Here is a 21,263-nt window from a genome sequence, read left to right as displayed (position 1 = left end):
TGGGGGGAAACGAAACTAAATTTTCTAAGCAAATGAAACATAATGAGGGAGACAGTTTGAAAAGACACAGGACAGTGGGGTAGCTGATGAAGGCCTTGAAGACGAACTTTAAAATTTTCATAATAAAAATAAATTTTTTTTTTCATAACACTTCCCTTGATTTTGCACCAATGATTCAGCTTCTCCCAATATTAAATCTTCTGATCAGCTTCACCCCTAATTTAGTGAGATACACAATCGCTCCTCTCTAGATCTCTTTTACGGCTAATATAGGTTTCCTAATATCCTAATCAGAGAAATGACCTGCCAAGAGGAAGAGTGTCCGAAGCTTTCCCACTGTCCGTCTCTCCAGCACCCTTAACTGTCTCCAGCTTTACTCAGAAATATATTTTGCAGTCTCGCAGACATTACTAATCCTTTCAGCAGTAGAACCCCTCTTCTATGCCATAGATATGATTTCAGGGTGCTTTCCTAGAAAGACCAGGAGAAAGAGGGATGGGATGGCTAACATTTTACCCTGGCTCCGAATCGGTCAGGAATTCAAGCGAAGAATTGTATCTCTGTGTGTGTTATGAATCACACTGTTGGAAAATGCACCCATATTTCCCTTTGGTCCCTTATCTATCCTCGCCCACCCCCTCTCCACATTTCAAATTCATTTTTGTTTCTGTTCCAGTACTAATGAGACTGTGATCAATGCATCTCTAGCTGACCCTGCCTTCAAGTCTTCAATCATAACTTCTCTGTCTAATCCACTCCCCTCTCTTCTTTGTCAACTGATGGATTTATTTAGTTAAGAAAACTAAAAATACAATCATGCCTCCACTCCACAAACAGGCCTCCGGTTTGATGGTCTTCATTTTATGAAATCCAACCAACCACAGATCCTAACGCTGTCCTTATGGTGTCTGTCTCTGGGATGATAATATTTTCTGCTTTTGTGAAAATGTTTTAAGTCTGCTTCTTTCACGAATGGGGTGTTCGGCAGGTCACTTTCCTGAGGCCAAGGTTTGAAGATTATATCCAGAAAGTTCTATCCCTAAGCAGTTGTGTTTTTTTTGTTTTTGTTTTTGTTTTTTGTTTTTTGTTTTTCACATGAGTTTAGTGCTCACAATCCTTGCTTTATGAAAATGGGACTCCGGGTGAGGTCCGCCCCCACCCAGGGGTGCTGAGAAGAGCCGGGCAATGCAGAAACCCACTGCCCACTGCCCACCAATGAGCCTGAGGGGCCCAGCAGGGAGGGGTGCCATGACTGCAAACTTCAGAGGACCCTGCGGGCTGCCCTCCCTACTTCCAAAGTTGTGCCAGCTTCACATCCAACCCCAACAGGCCTTTGTGTTTGTACATGATCTGATGATTTGGACAAAATGCTTTTTACAGCTAGCATCTCACTTGTTTCTTCCAACGTTCCTAAAGGTAACCCTTTTCCTTCTGTCCTTCTGGAGATGGAAAGCCTGAGCTTCTGACAGTGACATTACTCACTGGAATCCGCAGGACAACCACATCGTGCTGGTTCCAGGCCCCCTCGTGCTCCTTCAGGTGTGAGTCCTCACCCTCCTGACCTCTGCTCCAATCTCTATCTCTATCCCAGTGCGCACCTGCACTTGGAGCCCCCAAATGCCACCTCTGCACCCCTGGCCTTCCTCTCTGGCTACAACCACCTCTATGTTCCGTCCTCCCAGGCCAGAGAGCTTCCAATTACACCGTGCCATGCTCTAGACCATGTGCCATGGAGGCATCACAGGTTCGGAATACTTCCAAGGGAAACGTAGGGGATCCTAAACCCCTCCAAAGACCTGACCTGGAAATAAGCCTTGGAAATAAGCCCATGCCTTGGCTTGATCCCTACAGTTGGCCAAACTGGAATAATGAAAGGTCATGGCTGATGAAAAGGAAGGGGAGAGAAGTGGCATATAATTGCCTCTCTCTGCCTACTTGGTCTTTGTCTGCTGTTAAAAACAAAAACCATGTGGCTTTTTTTTTTCTTTTTTAATCTTTTCTTCCCTTCAGGGATAGAGAAATTTGTTTTAACTCCATTTCACCTAATTACGGGGACACTCTGTCATTTCTCCCACCCCTTATGGTCCTTGCCTAAGTCCTTTCTTCTTTACAGTAACTGACCCCCATGCACCTCCAGTAGCCATCACCAAGATGATCCCAGATCCTTTGGGCTGTTGGCCTTCACAGGTGACCTTGCTTCAAGTATACTTGCCAGGGCCGGCTCTGCAACTCTCAAAGAGAAAATGGAAGTTCCATCTTACTAATCCAATTTAAATGAAGAATTCTCCAAAGCAACAGATCTCAGTGAAATCGATCTTCTTTCTCTTGTCATCTATATGCTCACTGCTTTGATAAATAGTCATTTGCATTTGGAAAGCGGAAAAAATCAAGGAAAGCATAATTGAAGGCTGATACCACTTGGGAAATCTGGTCATAGATGTGAGAATGTTAAGACGGTTCAGGGGACCCTAAAAAAAAAAATTCGTGCGGCTAGCACGCTGTATATTTTATCTGCGGATTCCCGGACAAGCTTCATGAGAGAAAACACTCTGGGGTCACAAGTATGTATATTTTCTGCAAGAATGAAATGCATCTTCCATCTGAGGGTACTTTTTAGGAACAAAGCACTTGGAGAAATGGCTGTCTCGTAGCTGCTTTAATACTCAACCAGGAAGATAATCAAAATTTAATGACAAAATGCTGGATTCAGAACAATGGGGACAATGAGGTTCTTTACTCTTGCCATAATCCGTATTGCATTGTGTTAATGCGACTGCAATTATCCAGAGTTTGGGATGATCTCATCCCATTTTCAAAAATCACCGGTAGCACATATTACATGCAAATAATGCTTGGTATCATCCTAATACTTTCACGTCTTCCTTAGTTTTATTGCCCTCGAGGTGATCAGAAAGGGTGTTATTTTTGCAAGTGAGGAAGCTGAGGGAGAGCAATCTCCTGCCAGGATTGACACAGCCGCTTCGTGACAGCTCTAGGTTGGAACCCAAGTTTGTTGAACACCCATCCAGAACACCCTGTGTCCCATGAGCCCAGTCACGTTAGTCCCATACCGGTCTTGAGCTTCCAGGCATTCCTGGAACCCATGAAAATTGTATTTTTGATTGAGAGCCTACTGATGAATGGTGCTCCTCGTCAGAGCCAAAGAATGCCATATTTAATTTCAAAAAAATGGAGATTTAAATGTAAATGCAGACAACACCTTGCATAAAAAGCCTCCTGCCTTGAATCTCTTGTAACACCTCTCTTTCAAAGACCTAAGGAAACTTTGCAGCCACTTGCTAATCCTCCCAACAGGCCTGTGAAAGGCCCAGTGGGCAGTTTTAATTATGCCTGGTTTACAAATAGCAAAACTGAGACACAGATGGTGAAAAATGAAGCTGAGTAAGGGGTTCTCTCAGAACCACCAGGCCTGGTGGGGCCCAGGCCACTGCTTGCCAGGCCCGCACCTTCTCCATTGGACCACGGATTCAGAGTAAGATGCTTCAAACGGCAGGTGATCGTTGAAAGCCCCGGTGTGTTTCGACTGTAATACACAGAAACTTTGAGAAGCAGCAAAATAAAGGGGTCAGAGCTCAGGCTTGTTTGGGGAGGGCTGGGGGTAGATGACAGGAATGGAACACCCTAGGCACCAAGCAGCTGGCAGGTAGTCTGGACACAGGAACCGGTCGCAGGGAAATTGGTCTCTGCCTGAAAAGAAATGAGGCTGCTAATGTAGACACCTAATAAATATTTATGAAAGAAAGGAAGGAAAAAAGAAAGATGTGAGAGAGGGAGAAAACTTTGTAAATGGAGACTTTGGCTTACTACTCTCTTCCTGGGACTCATTAGAGCTTGTAAGAATGGTTTTATCTTCCGTAACATGAGGGTTTGGTGTTCGGAATATCATTTGACCATGTCTGTTTTTTTGGCTGCAGCAGTTCTTCACACTGCCCTTAATGTAGGTCAATTTTCACCTCGCCTGTGCAGGCTTCTTGGCTTAAAGGCCATGGTTACTGCAGCCCAACCAAGGGACATTGAGTAGACACAGTCTACCTACTACGGTTTGTTTCCATGCTAGTGCAGAAGAATTGCATGCCTCTTTGAAAAGTAGCTAAGAAAGGTTTCACTGGATGGCAATAGTGCCAGACTTGCCTCTCAAAAAAACACTCCTTTTCTACCTTTTTAATCCTCTTCTTGATTATCCCCCAAAATCAAACCAAATCTTCCTCTCCCTTGTGCCGACCGCGGCCGCACACACCATGATGCAGGTAGGGCATCCGATTAAGATTCCGAACAACTTTGCTTAGCAAATGGAAAGAAAGATATTTAAAAATTCATGAACTTCGCTGGCCAGTTGGATTTCTTTATCCAAGCTTCTACCAAATCCAAGCTTCTACCCCTCGGTTCTAACACAGAGCCCCTGACCACTGAGAGAGCCTGGAAATGGCTTGGCTGTCTTCTGGATGCTCAGACTCAGTTGCCCTGTTCAATCTGATACTATTAACACCGTCTACATTAAAAAGCAATGAGCAAACAAGCTTTATTGCTTAAAAGGAGGCATTGCTAAATATGGAAAAAATTGAACAACTTTTAACCTCGCCTAGGTAGTGTACGCAAGTATTCTTTCCGTGTTTAATCCTATTATTTAATGTGTGAAAATAAATAAATAAGAATGGGCTGACAAAAGTGGCAATATAATATCCTTTAATCTGCGGTTCACAGTGCATTTAAAAATAATAATTTTAAAAGGAGCATTTGAAAACATTTGATCTTAAAATGCATATTTTGCTTATTCTCGTGTTTGTTGATTTGAAGGCTTTGAGGTCAGCCCAGTAAATATTCAGTTTGCTTGGCACAAACTGTGCAGGAATCTAATAGAAAGCAATATTGTTGAAAATGGATATCAATTGAAAACAGAGAGCAGTGTCAACTATTCCCCACTGGGAACAGACAACAATAAAACCAGTCAAGCATTACACAGCCGAGCCTGCCAAATGTCATTAGAGTGGAGAAAAAAGGAAAGGAACATGGTAGGGAAAGAAGCACTTTGCTTTATTTTTTTTTCCTCCAATTTAAAAAGATAAAAAAAAAAAAAAGGAAAAAAATCTGGGTAGGTAGGGGTAGAAGGAGAACATTTGAAGAATAAGGAAAATAAAATTGTCCTGAAATTCTCCAAGCCAGTGTCACCATTATCTCAGGCCTGACATATCCATCCCGCCCCCCCTCATACACTCAGCTCCCAAAATGATCAGATTATAAAGATTTTCAAATAGTTTTTCTGTCTCTCCAGCTGATCATTTTTCTCCCAATGACCGTCTGATCGGGTGCATTTGCAATCATAAAGTTCCCAATGTGTAAACCGGCACTGTGATGTCATTCGGAATAATCATGTTTCTATCATCCTTTAACGAATTGATCTGAGTTCATATGGGAGAGAAAAGGTTTTGTACATGTAAACTTTCCACCATTACCCCCAATAGTGGAGAGCCTTTCAGAAGGAATGGGCTGCAGAGAATATCTCTGGGTGAGAAGAAATATTTACAGTAGCTCTAAAATCTGCTACATGATGGGAATGTACAAATATACCCATTGGGCATCGGGTGGGGGACCGAGGGGGGCAACACATCATCACCACCATCCCCACCCGGAGGCAAAACTGGGAGCCAGTGACTTCGCCCCAGAGCTTCTGCTGTATCTGTGGCATTTTCATTGATGATTTGTAAATTTTCAAACAAAGAAAAATTGTCTCCTACAGACAATGGTCAAGCCTCTGAACAGCCAGCCAAGAGCTCCCCCTAGTGAGGTTGCACTCATATCAGAAGGAGCTTCCCACGTGTGCGTGCGCGCGCACACACACACAAACACACACACACGCACGCATGTGAGCACGCACTCCCAGTCCTTAAACCTGACTCTTCAGGCCCAAAGTTGTCCAGCATCACGTTCTTTTAAAGCAACACGAAAAAAGAGTATCCCCCAAACTCTCCTGGATGGTTCCTCCTATCCCCTGTCAAAGCCCACACTCAGCAGTGAGGAGCCTAGCCAGGACCCCCGAAGAAGGCAAAAACTGTCATTCTGATCATATCATTTTGAAATAGTAATAATCACACATTGGCTCTGAATCTGCATCCTCAAGGAGATGCTATCAGGGTAGAAAGTCCTCAGGGGCAGCGTATTACCATGTAATTAGCATAATAACTTTGTTGTGTAAACAAAATAAAAGAGGGCTTGATATAAGAAATGTATCTTCCACTGTAGGGTATCTACAGCTTCTAGAGAAAACCCTATTGTCCTTGCTCGTCTTCTAGTTTGTTGCCGCACGACAGGGGGAAACACCTCCTGGCACGCGCGAGCAGCTTCCTATGTGAGTGCGCCTCGGCCGTGCACACGCCTACACCTGCCCGTGCAGTTTATTGCAGAACAATGTACAGAACGCTCATCCCACTCATATTTAACAGAACTAATTTGCTCTAACACCAGCACTGCGTGTCCCAGATCAACCCTAATTCCTTCAAGTACGTGTTGGCTTCCTCCAAAAAGATATTTTATTGGTTTTTATGAGCCTTGATGGGGCTCTGAAGGGAGGATAGGCATTCTTTGGGGGAAAGAAGGTAACAAACGTAGAAATCAGACACGGCGATGAAAAGGGGTTTAAGGTCTTCTTAAAAATTCTTTGAGAGCCATATCGATGTTTTTAGTAAAATACAAATGACTGCCATTTAATAATCGACACCGGTTCGGGTTAAGTATCCAGCGCTTCGTAGCTCCTGCTACGAAAAGAAAATATTAATTTTCTTCTTCCTCTTCTTCAACCACAGATCCACAAGACAGGTGATCACAGCTCTAAGATGCTAAAGGTGACTCTATTTCCCCAGGAGTCTGACTCTGGAACACAATTGGTGAGATGTTACGTATTGATGCTCAAGCCCTGAAATCCTCAGACATCAAAACAACACGGGAAAGGGTATTTTTTTATGGAGTGTTACTCTCATCATCAAGCTTCTTGGAGTAAAATTATTTACATATGAACCCTACTAAATATAAATGAACCCACTGGCTTATAGATACTACTACTTACCTCCCAGGAGGATGGTGGCCATGAAGGCTAAAAAGTCTTCGCAAAGCATTGATGGAACATGCTACCGTATAAGTAAAAACAGTAAAATTTTTGTTTTTGTTCCATTTTCTAGGGAATATTTTAACAAGCTTATCGAATATACTCAGATCTTTGTTCTTTCCAGGACTCCTACACCACCTCAAAACAAAAAAAGAGACCAGGTGAGAGATTGGGGTGGGAGGTTGGGGAAATATCGCATAACTAAGCCACTCAATGGGACAAAGGTTTACGTCACCAATTTTACCAGCCTTGGCTCAAATTATTAGGGCCAAAACTTCACTCCTATAAAACCCATATCAATGGTGAGCTCTTCTACAGTTCATTGCTGGACTGTGGGTTTATAACTCGGCCTGCAAAAACTGATTTTCTTCCCTCATAAAAGGGGGAATTATAATGTTCGACACCTCCCTGAATCAAAAGGAAACCACTATACAGAGAACTGAAATTAGACCTATTACGTTAATTAAAATTCTGCTGGCATCTCTGAAAGTGTAATTTGGCCCAATGTGTTTTAAAAAAACCAAAACATCATGAAAATTAGCTAATGAATATTGTGCAGTCACTTCCCTAACATAAAATAACTCAACCATTTAAATTGCACAAATTCCAAAATGGTCTAATTTACAATACGTTGTTGTTTGCTTGTTTGTTTTAGAAGTGCTTAACCTAATAACATGGTGAGATTGTATTTTTTTTTAAATTCCGATCTTTTACAAAATAATAAGAGACTCAGGGTTGAATTTTCCTATGAGTTTAGTTCCTGAAACCCTGAATACTTAACTCTGACAATATTTACTTCTGTTTAAATTTATCATTCAGGATTTGGTCCTTTCTGTCTTCATGAGGTTGAGAGTCAGGAGTCTCAGGCTTTCAAGCCAATGCTGACAGTTACCCATCATTTGACCTTGAGTGAGTCCAAGGTCATGGGACTCTTGGCTTCCCATCTGTAAATCAAGGGTAACAATATGTCCCCCGCTGGCCTCATGGAGTGACTGTGAGAATTAAATGAGATAACACAAGTGGTAAGTAAGTGTTTTAAATATTAGAAAATTCTAGACAAATCTATGCACCGTTATTTTGAAAAATAATATCTTAATCAGTCCAGGAGTACGTGATCATCTTTTAAAACTTTCTCCAGTTGATTTCTCTAAATGGTTCTTTTTTCCTTTTCTTTTTCTTTTTTCTTTTTTTTTTTAGAAAGCCATATATGTTGAGTTAATTTATCTGCAGGCATTTATTTTTTTAAAAACAATTCCCGGCACCACTGGAACCTTAGTTGGATATCTACCTCTGTTCCAGCCAGTCTTTCTTCCTCAGAATCGCCCCCGTCCCCCAAATTGTGTGAGAGCATAGTCCATATATATAACCACTGGGCTCCTTTGCTTTGGGTTCTCCTAGGCGAATAAGTGTCGTCCAAGAGTTTTCCACTGAAGCATTTGCAAAGAGGGTTCTGTTGGCACCAGTTAAAGCCTCTGCCTCCCTTTGTCATAACCCAGAGGGAAGAATTAGCCCCCCGCTGCATCCCCGTGTTAAAAGTGCAAGCACGTGGAATAGTACTCAGCAATAAAGAGAGATGAATTACAGGCCTACACAACGCGATGAATCTCAAATACACTTGTACTAAATAAAAAAACTAGACTCCAAGCGCTAGGTGTTGGATGATTCCATTTACGTGACACTCCAGAAAAGGCAAAGCCATAGAACAGGAAACAGAGCATGGGCGGCCAGGGGCTGAGGGGAGAGGGTGGGAGATTGACTACAAAAGAACAGGAGGAAAAAAAAAAAAAAAAAGAACAGGAGGAAATTTCTGCTAGTGAGGGAAGCGGGCTGTAGTTGGTTGTGGCAGTGGTTACATGACTGCATGGCTGTCAAAGCTCCTTTTCAAAAAGAGGAATTTTACTATATGCAAATTATAGCTCAACAAATCTGACACTAAAAAAAAAAAAAAATCATGGAAAAGTCAACGTGAGTTTGTTACCCTGCTTGGGTTGTGATTCTTCCTGTAGAAGCAAATTGTATTTCCATGGCAATTCAGACTGTTTTCTGGTAAGGCGCAGCCCTATTAAGCTCATCAAGACGCCTAACTGCATACGGTTAAACTCTGAAATAGAATTTTTCACTACGTATCTATCACATCAGTGATTAATGACCAGAGTCCAAATAGTGTATTTGTCTTACAGGGATCACCGTCTCGCTTTCATTGTTTCCCGAATGGGAGTAAAAGACTTCAAGTCTGAAGCTGGTTATATGCATCCTGCCTCTCCTCTAGCCTCATCTAGCCCCTAGAGAATTGTTTACAACCTTTTATAGGAGCTGCTCATAGGGATGGGGAATATGTCCCCTCCTGGGGGGTTGACAGTCAAAAAATTTAGCTGGCTACCGGAGGCCCTCACTTAAATTGAATTCTAAGCAAAATATGGATCCAGATACAGCTGCTGAAAGGCCTGGAAAAGGAGATTTTAGAAGAGAAAAAGCAAACCTAGCTAAATGAGTTTCTTTTTAAAATAGGGTTGGGAGGCCATTAGGGAGAAGGAATTTGTGCATGTCCTCGTCAGAGAGAGCATGACCGTTTTAAAGACCTTTCAGCCAGCTTCCAGCCCTTTAACCTGGATCTAACTTCCGCCTCACCGAGACACCTGCCTCTTCAGTCTACACGTAGAAAGGAGCCCATTCGATCTAAGGCCTTTCAATCTTTTATTTGCATATTAATTCAACCAATCCCAGTGCACCTAGTTTCAATTCCTGTTTTGCACAGAGGACCTGAGTGACGACTGCACTGCCAGCCTTTGCCTACATAACTCTGCTCCCTCTGTCTTCCTCCAAACACAAGTCACGTTTCCACCTGACTCTGTATCCCCAGCTTTGCAATCCTCATTGTCCAAGTAAACGTGTCTTTGCTTAAATTTTCAGTGACTTCTCTTAGTAGACAGGCCCTCCCCAGCCCCCCAACAGGAAATAAAGCTAACAAATCAAAAATAGCCCCTAGAATTCAGTGAAGAAATGCAACCCATGTACGGTACAGATGTGCCGTGAAATATTAGTGCTTGGAAAGCTTTCTTTTTAAAGATCAGGGTGCAGCTTTCAGCTGCAACGATTTTATTTTCTTATTAATTCAGTTGTAGGATTCATAAAACAGGCAGAGGGGTCAGTAGGCAGCTCCTTCCTGGGACACGGTTGCTGCGGGGGCTTCTAGGGGGAGCATCTCTGGAGTGAGGAGGAGTCGTGAGCAAAGAATCCCACCTCTGCGACACCCTTCCATCCCTTCTGTTGTAAATCGCCATATAAAGCGATGCCCGAACAATCTATGGCTGGAAACACCATTATTTGCAGGTGTCTCAAAGCCATTTTAGCTCGTTCACTCTTCCTTTCTCCTCATTGACATTTGTTTAATCTGTGAAAATCAGATCACAATTACGCCAGACTTTTTACCTCATTAGTTTTCTATTGTCTGTTCTGAGGCATCGCATATATTTCTACCTCCAGGCAAGATTGGTTCCCGTCTGCACTGGTTTCTATCCCTTCCCCCTCTTCATTCTTATGAGGAAGAAGCACACTTTTAATCCAATAATTCAACTACTTCTGGAGCTAATCTGGAAAGATTTCATCTGCATTGTTCTTAAACTTGGCAACTTTGGGATATAAACACCAGTCTGGTTGTCATCCCATCACCATCAGGTATATACATGAGACACCCACACCCTCAGGATTTATTCTCTATACGCACAGCAATTCTCTATGGAGTGCAAATTATATTAAATACATACAGTTCCATTTTTTCCATTGTGTGAAATCACAGCAACGTCGTTTTTCTTGGTAAATCTGTGTCTCCTTTGCGTCTTTATTACTATGATTGGAAAAGCATTACTTAGGATTATTTTAACTGTGTTTGGATTGGGGTTAAGGCACCCACTTTATACTGCCAGATCCACGGGATCAAGCCAGGGACATCAGTGAGAGTATGGAGCCGTTGTCTGCAAACCCTTGAGTTTCAGCGTTTAAGATCATAACGATTTTTACTTCTCGGGATACTATCCTGCACATACAAGTGGATAAAACGTTGAAATTTCTTGTCAATTAATTATACAACGACACAAGGTGTCCCTTTCATATCTGAGCTACCACTCTGTTTACAAATGATTTTCAAACATATCTGAAACTCTCAAATCTAATTTTTTGATTTGGGACCGAAGGACAGTTGCTATCTATAGCCCTTAGAAATTGGGGTCAATAAAGAAAATTGCTAATAGTTATTCGAGCGGCTACATATTCCAGTATTAGCTGTGCTATCAACTTTTCAAGAAATCCGAGTTATGGGATGTCTGGGGGGTTCAGCGGGTGAGCGTCTGCCTTTGGCTCAGATCATGATCCCAGGGCCCTGGGATCGAATCCTGCATCAGGCTCCCTGCATGGAGCCTGCTTCTCTCTCTGCCCACGTCTTTGCCTCTCTCTCTGTGTCTCTCATGAATAAATAAATAAAATCTTAAAAAAAGGCAATCCAAGTTACATTAACAGAATGTCATGAACTGTTAACATTCACTGTTTATTTCCTTATTGAATATCAGCAGAAATTATCCGCCCTACCAAGAAGCATCAGATCTCCTGACTAAACAACTTTTTTTCCTTTGGGGGAAAAATAGTAATAATAACCTTTGATTGTATAAGAACATCATAATCCGCGTTGTCATTCCCGATTCAGCCCATGCCAAGAATACAGGACGATTTACATATGCTCTAATCAAATATTTGGGGGCTAGGGAATCGCACTGCGGATCTCTAGATCAAGATTATGTGACATGCCTTGGATTCCAGCCAGGTTTGAGGCTCTTCATTTTTAAAACAATAACCACCTGCTAAAAGAAGAAAGAAAACCATTTCCTTCTTGACATTCGTTAGCTTAGGATCAGCAGAATCTTCCCGCTGCTCAGATTGAAATGTAATAGCTGCAAGGTTGAAAACTGAAATCTTGCACTAAGCACTTTGTTGCTGCTGGCTTGTAATTTTTTTCTCTTCAAAAAATTACATACACAAAGCAGTTTTAGACTCTGTAATCAGATATTTTGCCTCGTACTACAGTGTGATTTGGGATGTTTTCTTTTTTCTTTTTTTTTTTTTTTTTTTTTTTTTTTTTTTAGAGAGAGAGAGAGAGAGCACTAGATCTGCACAATCCATGCTCTCAGGCTGCGTATGCATAGGCCACACAGGACACTGGCCCTTCACTGCTGCTGTGTCATGTACTTGTGGATTGTGACCAAGCTAAAAGAGTAAGATGAGCTCAGAATAGTTTGCTGTGATGGGGCCCAAACCCTCAATGCGGTCGACTCAACTCATTTTCACTCGCTTGTTTGTCCGTCCAGCACTGTGGCAGTCAATTGATGCTGCGTGTATCTGGGGAATGGGGCAGGGGGGAGGTCTGAGCAAGGAGAGTCAAGGGGCAAGGAAAGGCCAAAGGGAAAAAGGACTCGATCTTAGCCTCGAAGAACGGCCTTGTTGTGGGTCCAGACTCTCCAAGGGGCATGAAATGCATCTGGCTCAGCTGAGATGTGGTGATTTACCCAAGGATCCTCTGGATTTTCTCCATGCTGAGCTGACAATGGCATTATCATTTTATACTCTCCCTGGTCCAAGTACCTATTGTGAGGAAGCACTTGAAGTATATCAGATTTGTAAAATTTATAAACAAGCAGCAAAAAAAAATGAGAGGGAAATCATATGTTTTATTTGCAAAATATACAGTTACAATGGCATGGTATTTGCATTTTTTATGCACCACCACTTTGGCACAGACCCTTTCCCCTCAGAATGGGTTGTCATTTATAAATGAACTCGTAGTTAATATCTGTATTTTTAAAGAGCATAATATAGTCCATTGCTTTAGCATGCTGTGGGGATAACTAACTTATAGAAATTTGAATTTATAAATCCTTTTTTTTTTTCAAGATCTTCAAAATGGAAGAACATCTTTAAGCATCTATCTCTATGTGTACTATTGTGTGTGTGTGTTATTCACTTTTTACTTAGAGGTCTTCTGACCTCAGGCTTGTCCAAAAAAATATCATCTACCCCTTACTTCTCAACTTTCCATGTCATATCTCATCCACTTGCTCAGGATGAAAACTTTGAAATCATCTTGAAATCTGTGTCTTCTTCCATCTAATTATATAATATCAGAGACTAAAAGATGTAAGCAATAGAATTAGACCAAGAGATGCTTACACTTTACTTATCTTACAATGTATAGAGAGCAACTACGTGATAAGGCAAAAGTAAGGTATGACAATAAGTCCATATTTTAATAACCTTCTTGAAAATTCAAGAAAACTTGTTGGCAGTCTCTTCGGCATATCTGATTAGAACGTCCCAGATTTTCCATCTTTACCTGATGATCGAGGTGAAGAAGCACTGGCACAAAGGGCACACCATTACCAGCACGCATCTGAACCCAGAAATCCTTTGTGAAGATCATCTGAAAATATTTGTCCACTATACCAAGGTTGGTTTAGCTAAAGTCAGGTCATATTATCCAGAAATACATTGAACTTCAAGTGCAAGTGTGTGTATAGTTCACTGGAAAGTACCTGAATACGCTAAAAGTCAAAGGATGTGGGAAGGCACCACGGTCAAGCCTTTTTGCTCCGTCATAGTCCTTTCTCATCACAAGCCTTCAGGCCTCATATGTGGAATATGACACCTGATATGTGGATCCAGGACAGGTGCTGGTGCCAAACCACATCTTAAACATTAGTGAGGGGCACCTGGGGGGCTCCATCAATAAGCATCTGCCTTCTGCTCAGGTCGTGATCTCAGGGTCCTGGGATAGAGCCCCACACTGGGCTTCCTGCTCAGCGGGGAGCCTGCTTCTCCCTCTCTCTCTGTCCCTCCCCTGGGTTTGTGCTCTCTCTTTCTCTCTTAAATAAATAAATATTTTTAAAGATTTTTTTCCACAAAATAAACATTAGTGAAACAATTTTTTCTTTTTCTCTTTGGGTTAAAAAAATAAACATGAACTCTATGGATAGACATCCTAATTTCTTGTAGCATCTCCAGTGGAGCATCTCGAACCTCTCCTGGTATAAAAAAAAACTCCCATTTTATAATACTCCAGTCAAGGGATTATTACTGTATTAGTCAGGATTCTCTATTTCTCTCAATTCCCACCCCCCTCTCTTCAGAGATATAACCTAAAATATTAGATCTTCTATCTCTCCAGGGGGAAAGAGAGAGGGAGAGAGGCAAAAATAGATTTTAAGGAATTGGCTCGTTGATTGTTGGGGATGGCAAGTATAAAATCTGCAAGGCAAGCCAACAGCCTGGTGATTTAGGCAAGGGTTGCTCTTGCAGTTTTGAGCTGAAGGCTAGAAACTCAGGCACAGCCTCTATGCTACAAGTTGAAGGTGTAATTTCTTCTTTGGAAACCTCAGTCTTTTCTCTTAAAGCCTTCAACTGATTGGATGAGGCCCACCCACACATTGGACAACAATCTGCTTTGCTTCGAGTCCACAAATTGTAAAGGTTAATCACACCTTAGAGTACCCTTACAGCAACATCTGAACCCATGTTTGATCAAACAACTGGTCGCCACAGTCCAGCCGATGTGAACAGAAAATTCCCCATCACAATCCATTCCCATCACCCACTGTGCCCTGGTGATGACCAGCAGATGTGGAAGAGGAACCACAGCACAAATAGGCAAAATGGCAGACTGCCTTCCTCTTCTTCCAACACCTCCCTGCCCCAGAGGCCTTGGTGCAGAGCAGAGGGAAAGAAGAGCAGAGAGAAAACAATCCGCTCCGCTCTGGGTTCCTGCTGGGTGCTCTTCCCCGTCCTGGGAGAAGAGAGCTCTGAATCAAATCAGACTGAAACTGAGAAATCAGCATGACTGAGTCCTAATTACTAAACTGAAACCATGCATCACCAAAGGGAGCTAGAAACTTACGGAATCGGATCAAGATGTCATGGAGACAAGTGTGAAGCAGAAAGGGGGGTTTCCACCCAGCAGAACGGTGACTACATCAGAAAGTACAGAACCGTAGGGAGATGTTATGTGGAGGCTTCACAGGTGTCCAGTTCTGTACACGCACAAGGAACAGAGCTCGAAGACACAGGAGGAAAACTGGGTTGGGGTAAACAGAGTGGGGCAGGGACGTGGTTTCACTGTGGGTGTAACACAGACCTGACAGGTGGATCATGTGGACACACTTGCCAAGAGTTGACCTGACATGGACAAGTTGGGGGGGGGGGGAGTGTCATTGATGATCAGAGCACAGACCTCAAAGTCGGGCACCTATTGCCTTGGAAGTGGACTCTGCCTCTGTGAGCACGTTGCTTCATCTCTTCAGGCTGCAGTTTACCCCATCATAAAATGGGGATGAGAGCAGTGCTTGTGTCCCAGAGTTGCCGTGACGGTAAACAGTCATGCAGAGTGCGTGTCCCCATAAATGGTATTTGGAGTCATCATCACCGCCATCTTCTTCGTCAGCAGATGCTAGAAGTTTCTTTGGCTGTTAACAGTGAAGCATCTGGGTGTAAACGTACTCTTGCTGAAGTTTTACGTCTCAGAAGAAGACGCCGGCTGCCACTTCCAGAATTTCTGTATGGTAACAGGCACTCCGCTAAAGGCATTTCTTACACAATTGCCACAGTAACCTCACAAGGTAGGCGCTGTCTGCATTTCACAGATCAGAAACATTACTGAGGCTTAGAGAGGTTAGCCAACTTGCCCAAGGTCACACAGCTCATGAGAGGTGGAGCCTGGCCATTCCTACCCGACCACACTGAGTCCCACTGAGCCTGGACCTCATGTGGGACAAAAGCAGTTGGGCTGGCAGTAAGTTTGAATTCTGATCAAAAGAACTAAAGGCTTAATCATAATGTAATGTATCTTTGATTTTAGGTGAGCAGACTTCAACATGTCTTTGATTTTAAGTGAGCAGACTTCAAAATGTCCGGGGCCGGGGGGATGAGTGGTAGATATTACTACTATTACTGCTGCTACTGTGGACATTACACTCTACAGATGGGAGTCTATAATCCAGCAGACTTCTGACAGGCAAGTGAAACACGGTCAAAAGGGAAAACAGGAGAGGAGGGCAACCAAAGAAGCAGGTACGGCCACTGAGGTATTTTTCTGATGAAGTTTGGATTCTAATGGACTTTGATCAAAACGTGTAAGTCATCGAATTCTGAAGGCGGCACAAACCAGAAGGCTTAGTGGTCACTGGCCAAGTCCAGGGCAAGCAAGGATGAGAGAAATGTTAAATTTTGTGGAACAAGAAATACAAAAAAAGGGATTGGCCCATTGCTTGGAGGAGCTGATAGAATGGTGAGGGAATGGCAGAGAAAGGACAGAACTACTAATCTCCAATTTTATTTCTTTTTCCCCCTCTAAGAAAACTAATCTTCCAACTGCAAACATTGAGGTGATTACAGCAAATGAAGATAATCTACACCTGCTTTCACCTGGAGTCTCCGATCCCAGTTCTACTTCCTCTCTAATAACCTGCTGATAGAACTGGAGAATCCCTGCCAATAATGTAAGAGAAATCAAAATGAGAAGAAGAAGAAAAAAAAAAGAACTGGTCAGATAATTGTTTTCTCAAGATTCCAAATAAGTGTATCAAGGTATGTCCTGGTTTACCAGAAGCATCAAATGCTTCAGGTTGAGCTACCATAAGGAAGGGATGATGGAAATTATTGGGGGGGGGGGGAGGCTAAGTTGATATATCCATATTTATCCTTTCAAGGAAAAATAAAATACGCCATTTCAGGAGTCTTAGAATAACGGATGAATAGATCTTGGCGTGTGTCTCCAGCAAAATTACATGCACCCCGTTTTCAACTTCATGGAAACAGAGTCTTACTGCTGAACCAAAGCCAACATACCTACAATGTGCTCTCTCTCACTCTCTCTCTCTCTCATGCAGCTGGGTCTGCCCGTTAGAGCAGAGTGCCAACTGCACGTCCCAGCACTGAATTCAGCCTGCAGGCCTGTTTTACTATGTCTGGGGTCATTTGTTTGTTTGCTTGATTGTTTGCAATGCTTTTAAATAGGTCATATACTCCTTACAGCCTCTTGCTGTCATCCACCCAGTATCCAGTCGTGTGCACCACCTGCCTACCACCGTGGCCATCGCTTCAAATCGCAACCTTTCTCTGGGCCACATAAGGCAAATCGACTTTTTTTCCCCCTTTTGCTCCCCTTCACACCCTTAAAGCCTGATGAGGTTTTGAACAAGGTGACATCAGGCACTGAGCCTTTCACCAGGTCACTAATGAGGCCTGAGGTCAGCCACTCTCAAATGTTGTCATTCTAGTCTCAGGGTCAAAGATCCTGTGACCCATTTCACCAACCCTTCCCACTGTCCAAAGCTTAGTCATGAGAAACAATTACAAAGGATCACAATGTAAAAGTTGTAGCAAACTTATTGCTGGCAATATGATTTAATTGCTCATTGTTTATTCCCTAGAACAAAATATACGCTTCCACCTGAACTGTTCATTCTACCTCCGTCTCTGTAGACAGTTTTGGTAAATGGGCATACTTGTCTTTCCCAATCGTCGTAAGCACAAAATAAGGTTAAGTGTATTTTAAATGCCCTATAAATTAGAAAGAGCTCAGTCATCTTACTATGCTGACTATTTAACTCACACTTTTAAGCATTTTAAGTAGCACAAATTTATAGGGACCACATTGCCAGTAAAGTATGACCATATAAGCGAATTTTCAGTGGAGTGTGTATACATTTTCTTTAAGAACAATATACAGCTTATTTAAGTTTGAATGATAATACCATTATGTTTTAAAGTCGAATTAATAGAAAATTAGAGGCCAAAAATACTGTTGCAATAAACATGCAACCTACACATTTAGGTTAAATAAGCTGCAGCCAATTAAACTGATACAAAGAAACCAAGCTAATAACAGCTGCCCATTAAAAACTAAAGTAAAACTTGAATAAAAACTGAAAGTAACAACCAACTCGATTGCACTGATAATAAGGGATTCTTTCTGAACTTGGAACATTCCATCTGGCTGGTTGTATGCTTGTGTAGAGGGAGCTGGGTACTGTAGCTAGTGGTCAAGCATTGAGTCGAGTAGGAAATTGCTGCTTCCAACCCTCGGGAGGCAGTCCTATAACTTTTTTTAAACAGATTTTATTTATCTGAGAGAGAAAGAAAGAGAGAGAGCATGAGCAGGGGGGAGGGGCAGAGGGAGAAGGAGAAGCAGACTCCCTACTGAGCAGGGAACCTAACTTGGGGCTCGATCCTAGGACCCTGACATCATGACCTGAGCCTAGGGCAGACGCCTAACTGTCTGAGCCACCCAGGGGCCCCCCTATGACTTTATGTATACAGAACCTAGTATCTTTCATGATTCACCCAGTGGTATAAATAAAAGTGGTAAAATAAAGTTGAGCCTGCATGTCGTTTGTCTAGAGAGCCAAGAAGCCTGGCCAATAGAGCTGCCATTACCTGGAACATTTTGGCAGGGAGAAACGAGCACTCAGGAGAGTCCAGCACCAACCACTCAAAGCTTGGTCCAGAAAGCCAGGCGTAACTTCTGCTCACAACTCATTGGCTGCCACTGATCACAAGACCTTACCAACTCCAGGAGGCCAAGAACTGCCATCGTATCATGTGCCCAAAAGGCAGAGATATGGACATAGTTAGTAAAGAGAATTAATTAATTAATTAATTAATTTTCACGTCACTGAGAAGATGACTCTTAGTGGACCTTGGCAGTATACTCCTGAGCTGACAGCTACATTGGGAGTTTCAATTTGTCCGCTATTGGCCTTACGTACTGTGACTTTCTATGGTCACCATCATGGATGACAATGGCTTTTGTCATCACTTTCTTTTTGTGAAGGATCCAAGAGCTAACGATTATGGAAGGCTCACAATATGCCGATCACTGGGCTGAGCTTATTTTAGTCACAATGATTTCCACTGCAGCTAGAATACGACCTACACATATTAAGAGTTAGAAGGCTGGAGATGGAAACCAAGGTGCAGGGAGATGCGGATTGTAGAGGCCACAAGAAAATAGGCAGTGCAGTTGGGCCTCCAAGAAAAAGAAGCCAAGAGAGAGAATAGCATTCTGGGGAACCAATGAGAAATCTGCTGATTTGGGGATGGTAAAGACTTAAGGGGAAGGAGCAACTGAAGGGGGAGAGATTGAAAATGCAGAAGTGACAGGGAATGGGAGCAAAGTCCCCAAAGACATAGAGGGGATGGGACTCTGGGCCAAGTGGGCATCTCAGCTTTGGTCATCTCATGTATGCATGGGCCAAATGGATTTCCTCAGGTAAGAAATGCTCGCTTGTGCTTTTACCCACTCCCTGTTGTTTTTTCTTATTGATGGTTACCATGTTAACTCAAAAGGCCCAAGGCACATTTTCCTTAAGAAGGAAAAGATAGAGATGGGAAAAGAAATAGAAAAACCCTAGAGCAAATGAGCAGAGATCAGAGAACATTCTGCTCCATATTTTAATGAAAACAAGGGCAAGGAGTGAGGGAATGGGTAGCTTAATGAAAATCATTTAATGTTTGAACTGCTATTAGGGAGGCGACATTCAAGCCACTCAGAGATGGTGACAGATTTGCTAAGCATCAAGTCCAGCTTGGACAACTACTGCAAGAATTGGGTCATTTTCTCCATGAACCTCAATGAAGTCAAGAAGAGAGGTGACCAGTTACAAGCACACAGTAGGTATTTAATAAAAGCCTATCAAATGCATGTAGAGCACAGTGCCAGCAGTCTTGACACTACCAGCCCACATTTCATGTGTACGAAACTCAGGTCTCTGTATCATGTACACTGGTACTACATCACAGGGCTGATCTCTCGGTTGCTTTATGTGAGTCAGTCTTGCCTCCCAACTTGACGGTAATTCTCAAACAAAGACCAAGTTTTGAATGCCTTTGGGACTCCTCACATCGCTAAGGGACTGAGCATACAGCTGGTGCTTTATAAACACGAGCAGAATGGAATAATTCAAAGTAAAACAGCAATAAACTCCCAGGTTCCAGGTTGGGAATAAAGAATAAATGGAAAACTCTAGGCTAAATTTTCATTATTATTGCTCACAGAACAACCAGAGGAGGAAAAAAAAAAAAAGCGTGCTCAATGGGACATTCAAGACCAATAATTTTAAATGTCTACATTAGAGATGTGATATGAAAAAAGCTTTAATAACTTAGAAAGAAGATGTACTTTTCTGAACGTTTCTGGGGCATTTTCTCAATAGATTTATCAGCTCTATGAACTATAGTCTCCAATTCATAGGCCCACTCTAGACATATTTTTTATATGTATATTTTTTATTGGAGTTCGATTTGCCAATATATAACACCCAGTGCTCATCCCATCCAATGCCCCCCTCAGTGCCCATCACCCAGTCACCCCAACGCCCGCCCACCTCCCCTTCCACCACCCCTTGTTCGTTTTCCAGAGTTAGGAGTCTCTCATGTTTTGTCACCCTCTCTGATTTTTCCCACTCATTTTCTCTCCTTTCCCCTATAATCCCTTTCACTATTTCTTATATTCCCTGTATAAGTGAAACCATATAATGATTGTCCTTCTCTGATTGACTCACTTCACTCAGCATAATACCCTCCAGTTCCACCCACGTCAAAGCAAATGGTGGGTATTCATTGTTCTAATGGCTGAGGAATATTCCATTGTATGTATAGACCACATCTTCTTTATCCATTCATCTTTTGATGGACAATATTCCATGCTCATGGATTGGAAGAATTAATATTGTGAAAAATCTCAATGCTCCCCAGGGCAATTTACATGTTCAATACAATCCATATCAAAATACCACGGACTTTCTTCAGAGAGTTGGAACAAATAACCTTGAGATTTGTGTGGAATCAGAAAAGACCCCAAAAATCCAGGAGAACACTGAAAAAGAAAACCAGATCTGGGAGCATCACAACATCTGACGTCAAGCTGTACTACAAAGCTGTGATCATCAAGACCTTGTGGTACTGGCACAAAAACAGACACCTAGATCAATGGAACAGAATAGAGAACCCAGAAATGGGCCCTCAACTCTATGGTCAACTAATATTCGACAAAGCAGGAAAGAGTATCCACTGGAAAAAGGACAGTCTCTTCAATAAATGGTGCTGGGAAAAT

At 42.4% G+C, this 21,263-nt stretch overlaps 1 protein-coding gene across 10 annotated transcripts in view; it reads right to left on the bottom strand.

Moving 5' to 3' along the window:
• LOC121498826 overlaps positions 1 to 21,263 on the bottom strand; it is a 57,586-nt gene that overhangs the window by 6,290 nt on the left and 30,033 nt on the right. For 4 of the 10 annotated variants that reach the window (XR_005989918.1, XR_005989921.1, XR_005989919.1 and 1 more), the window contains 3 exons: positions 8,010 to 8,109; positions 7,079 to 7,255; positions 5,937 to 6,885 (listed from right to left, as the gene is read on the bottom strand). The exons of 1 other annotated variant lie outside the window; for it this stretch is intronic. Coding sequence is in view for 3 of the 9 variants with exons in the window: in XM_041769035.1 (XP_041624969.1) it covers positions 18,642 to 18,736 (95 nt within the window). In the remaining 6 variants the exon portion in view is untranslated. 5 more of the 10 variants (XR_005989916.1, XR_005989917.1, XM_041769035.1 and 2 more) reach the window with 3 other exon arrangements.

The sequence above is a fragment of the Vulpes lagopus genome, chromosome 9 (assembly GCF_018345385.1).
Source record: "Vulpes lagopus strain Blue_001 chromosome 9, ASM1834538v1, whole genome shotgun sequence".
Lineage (NCBI taxonomy): Eukaryota > Metazoa > Chordata > Mammalia > Carnivora > Canidae > Vulpes > Vulpes lagopus.
Note: the sequence above shows the minus strand (reverse complement) of the source record. Positions and strands in the feature narration are given on the sequence as shown.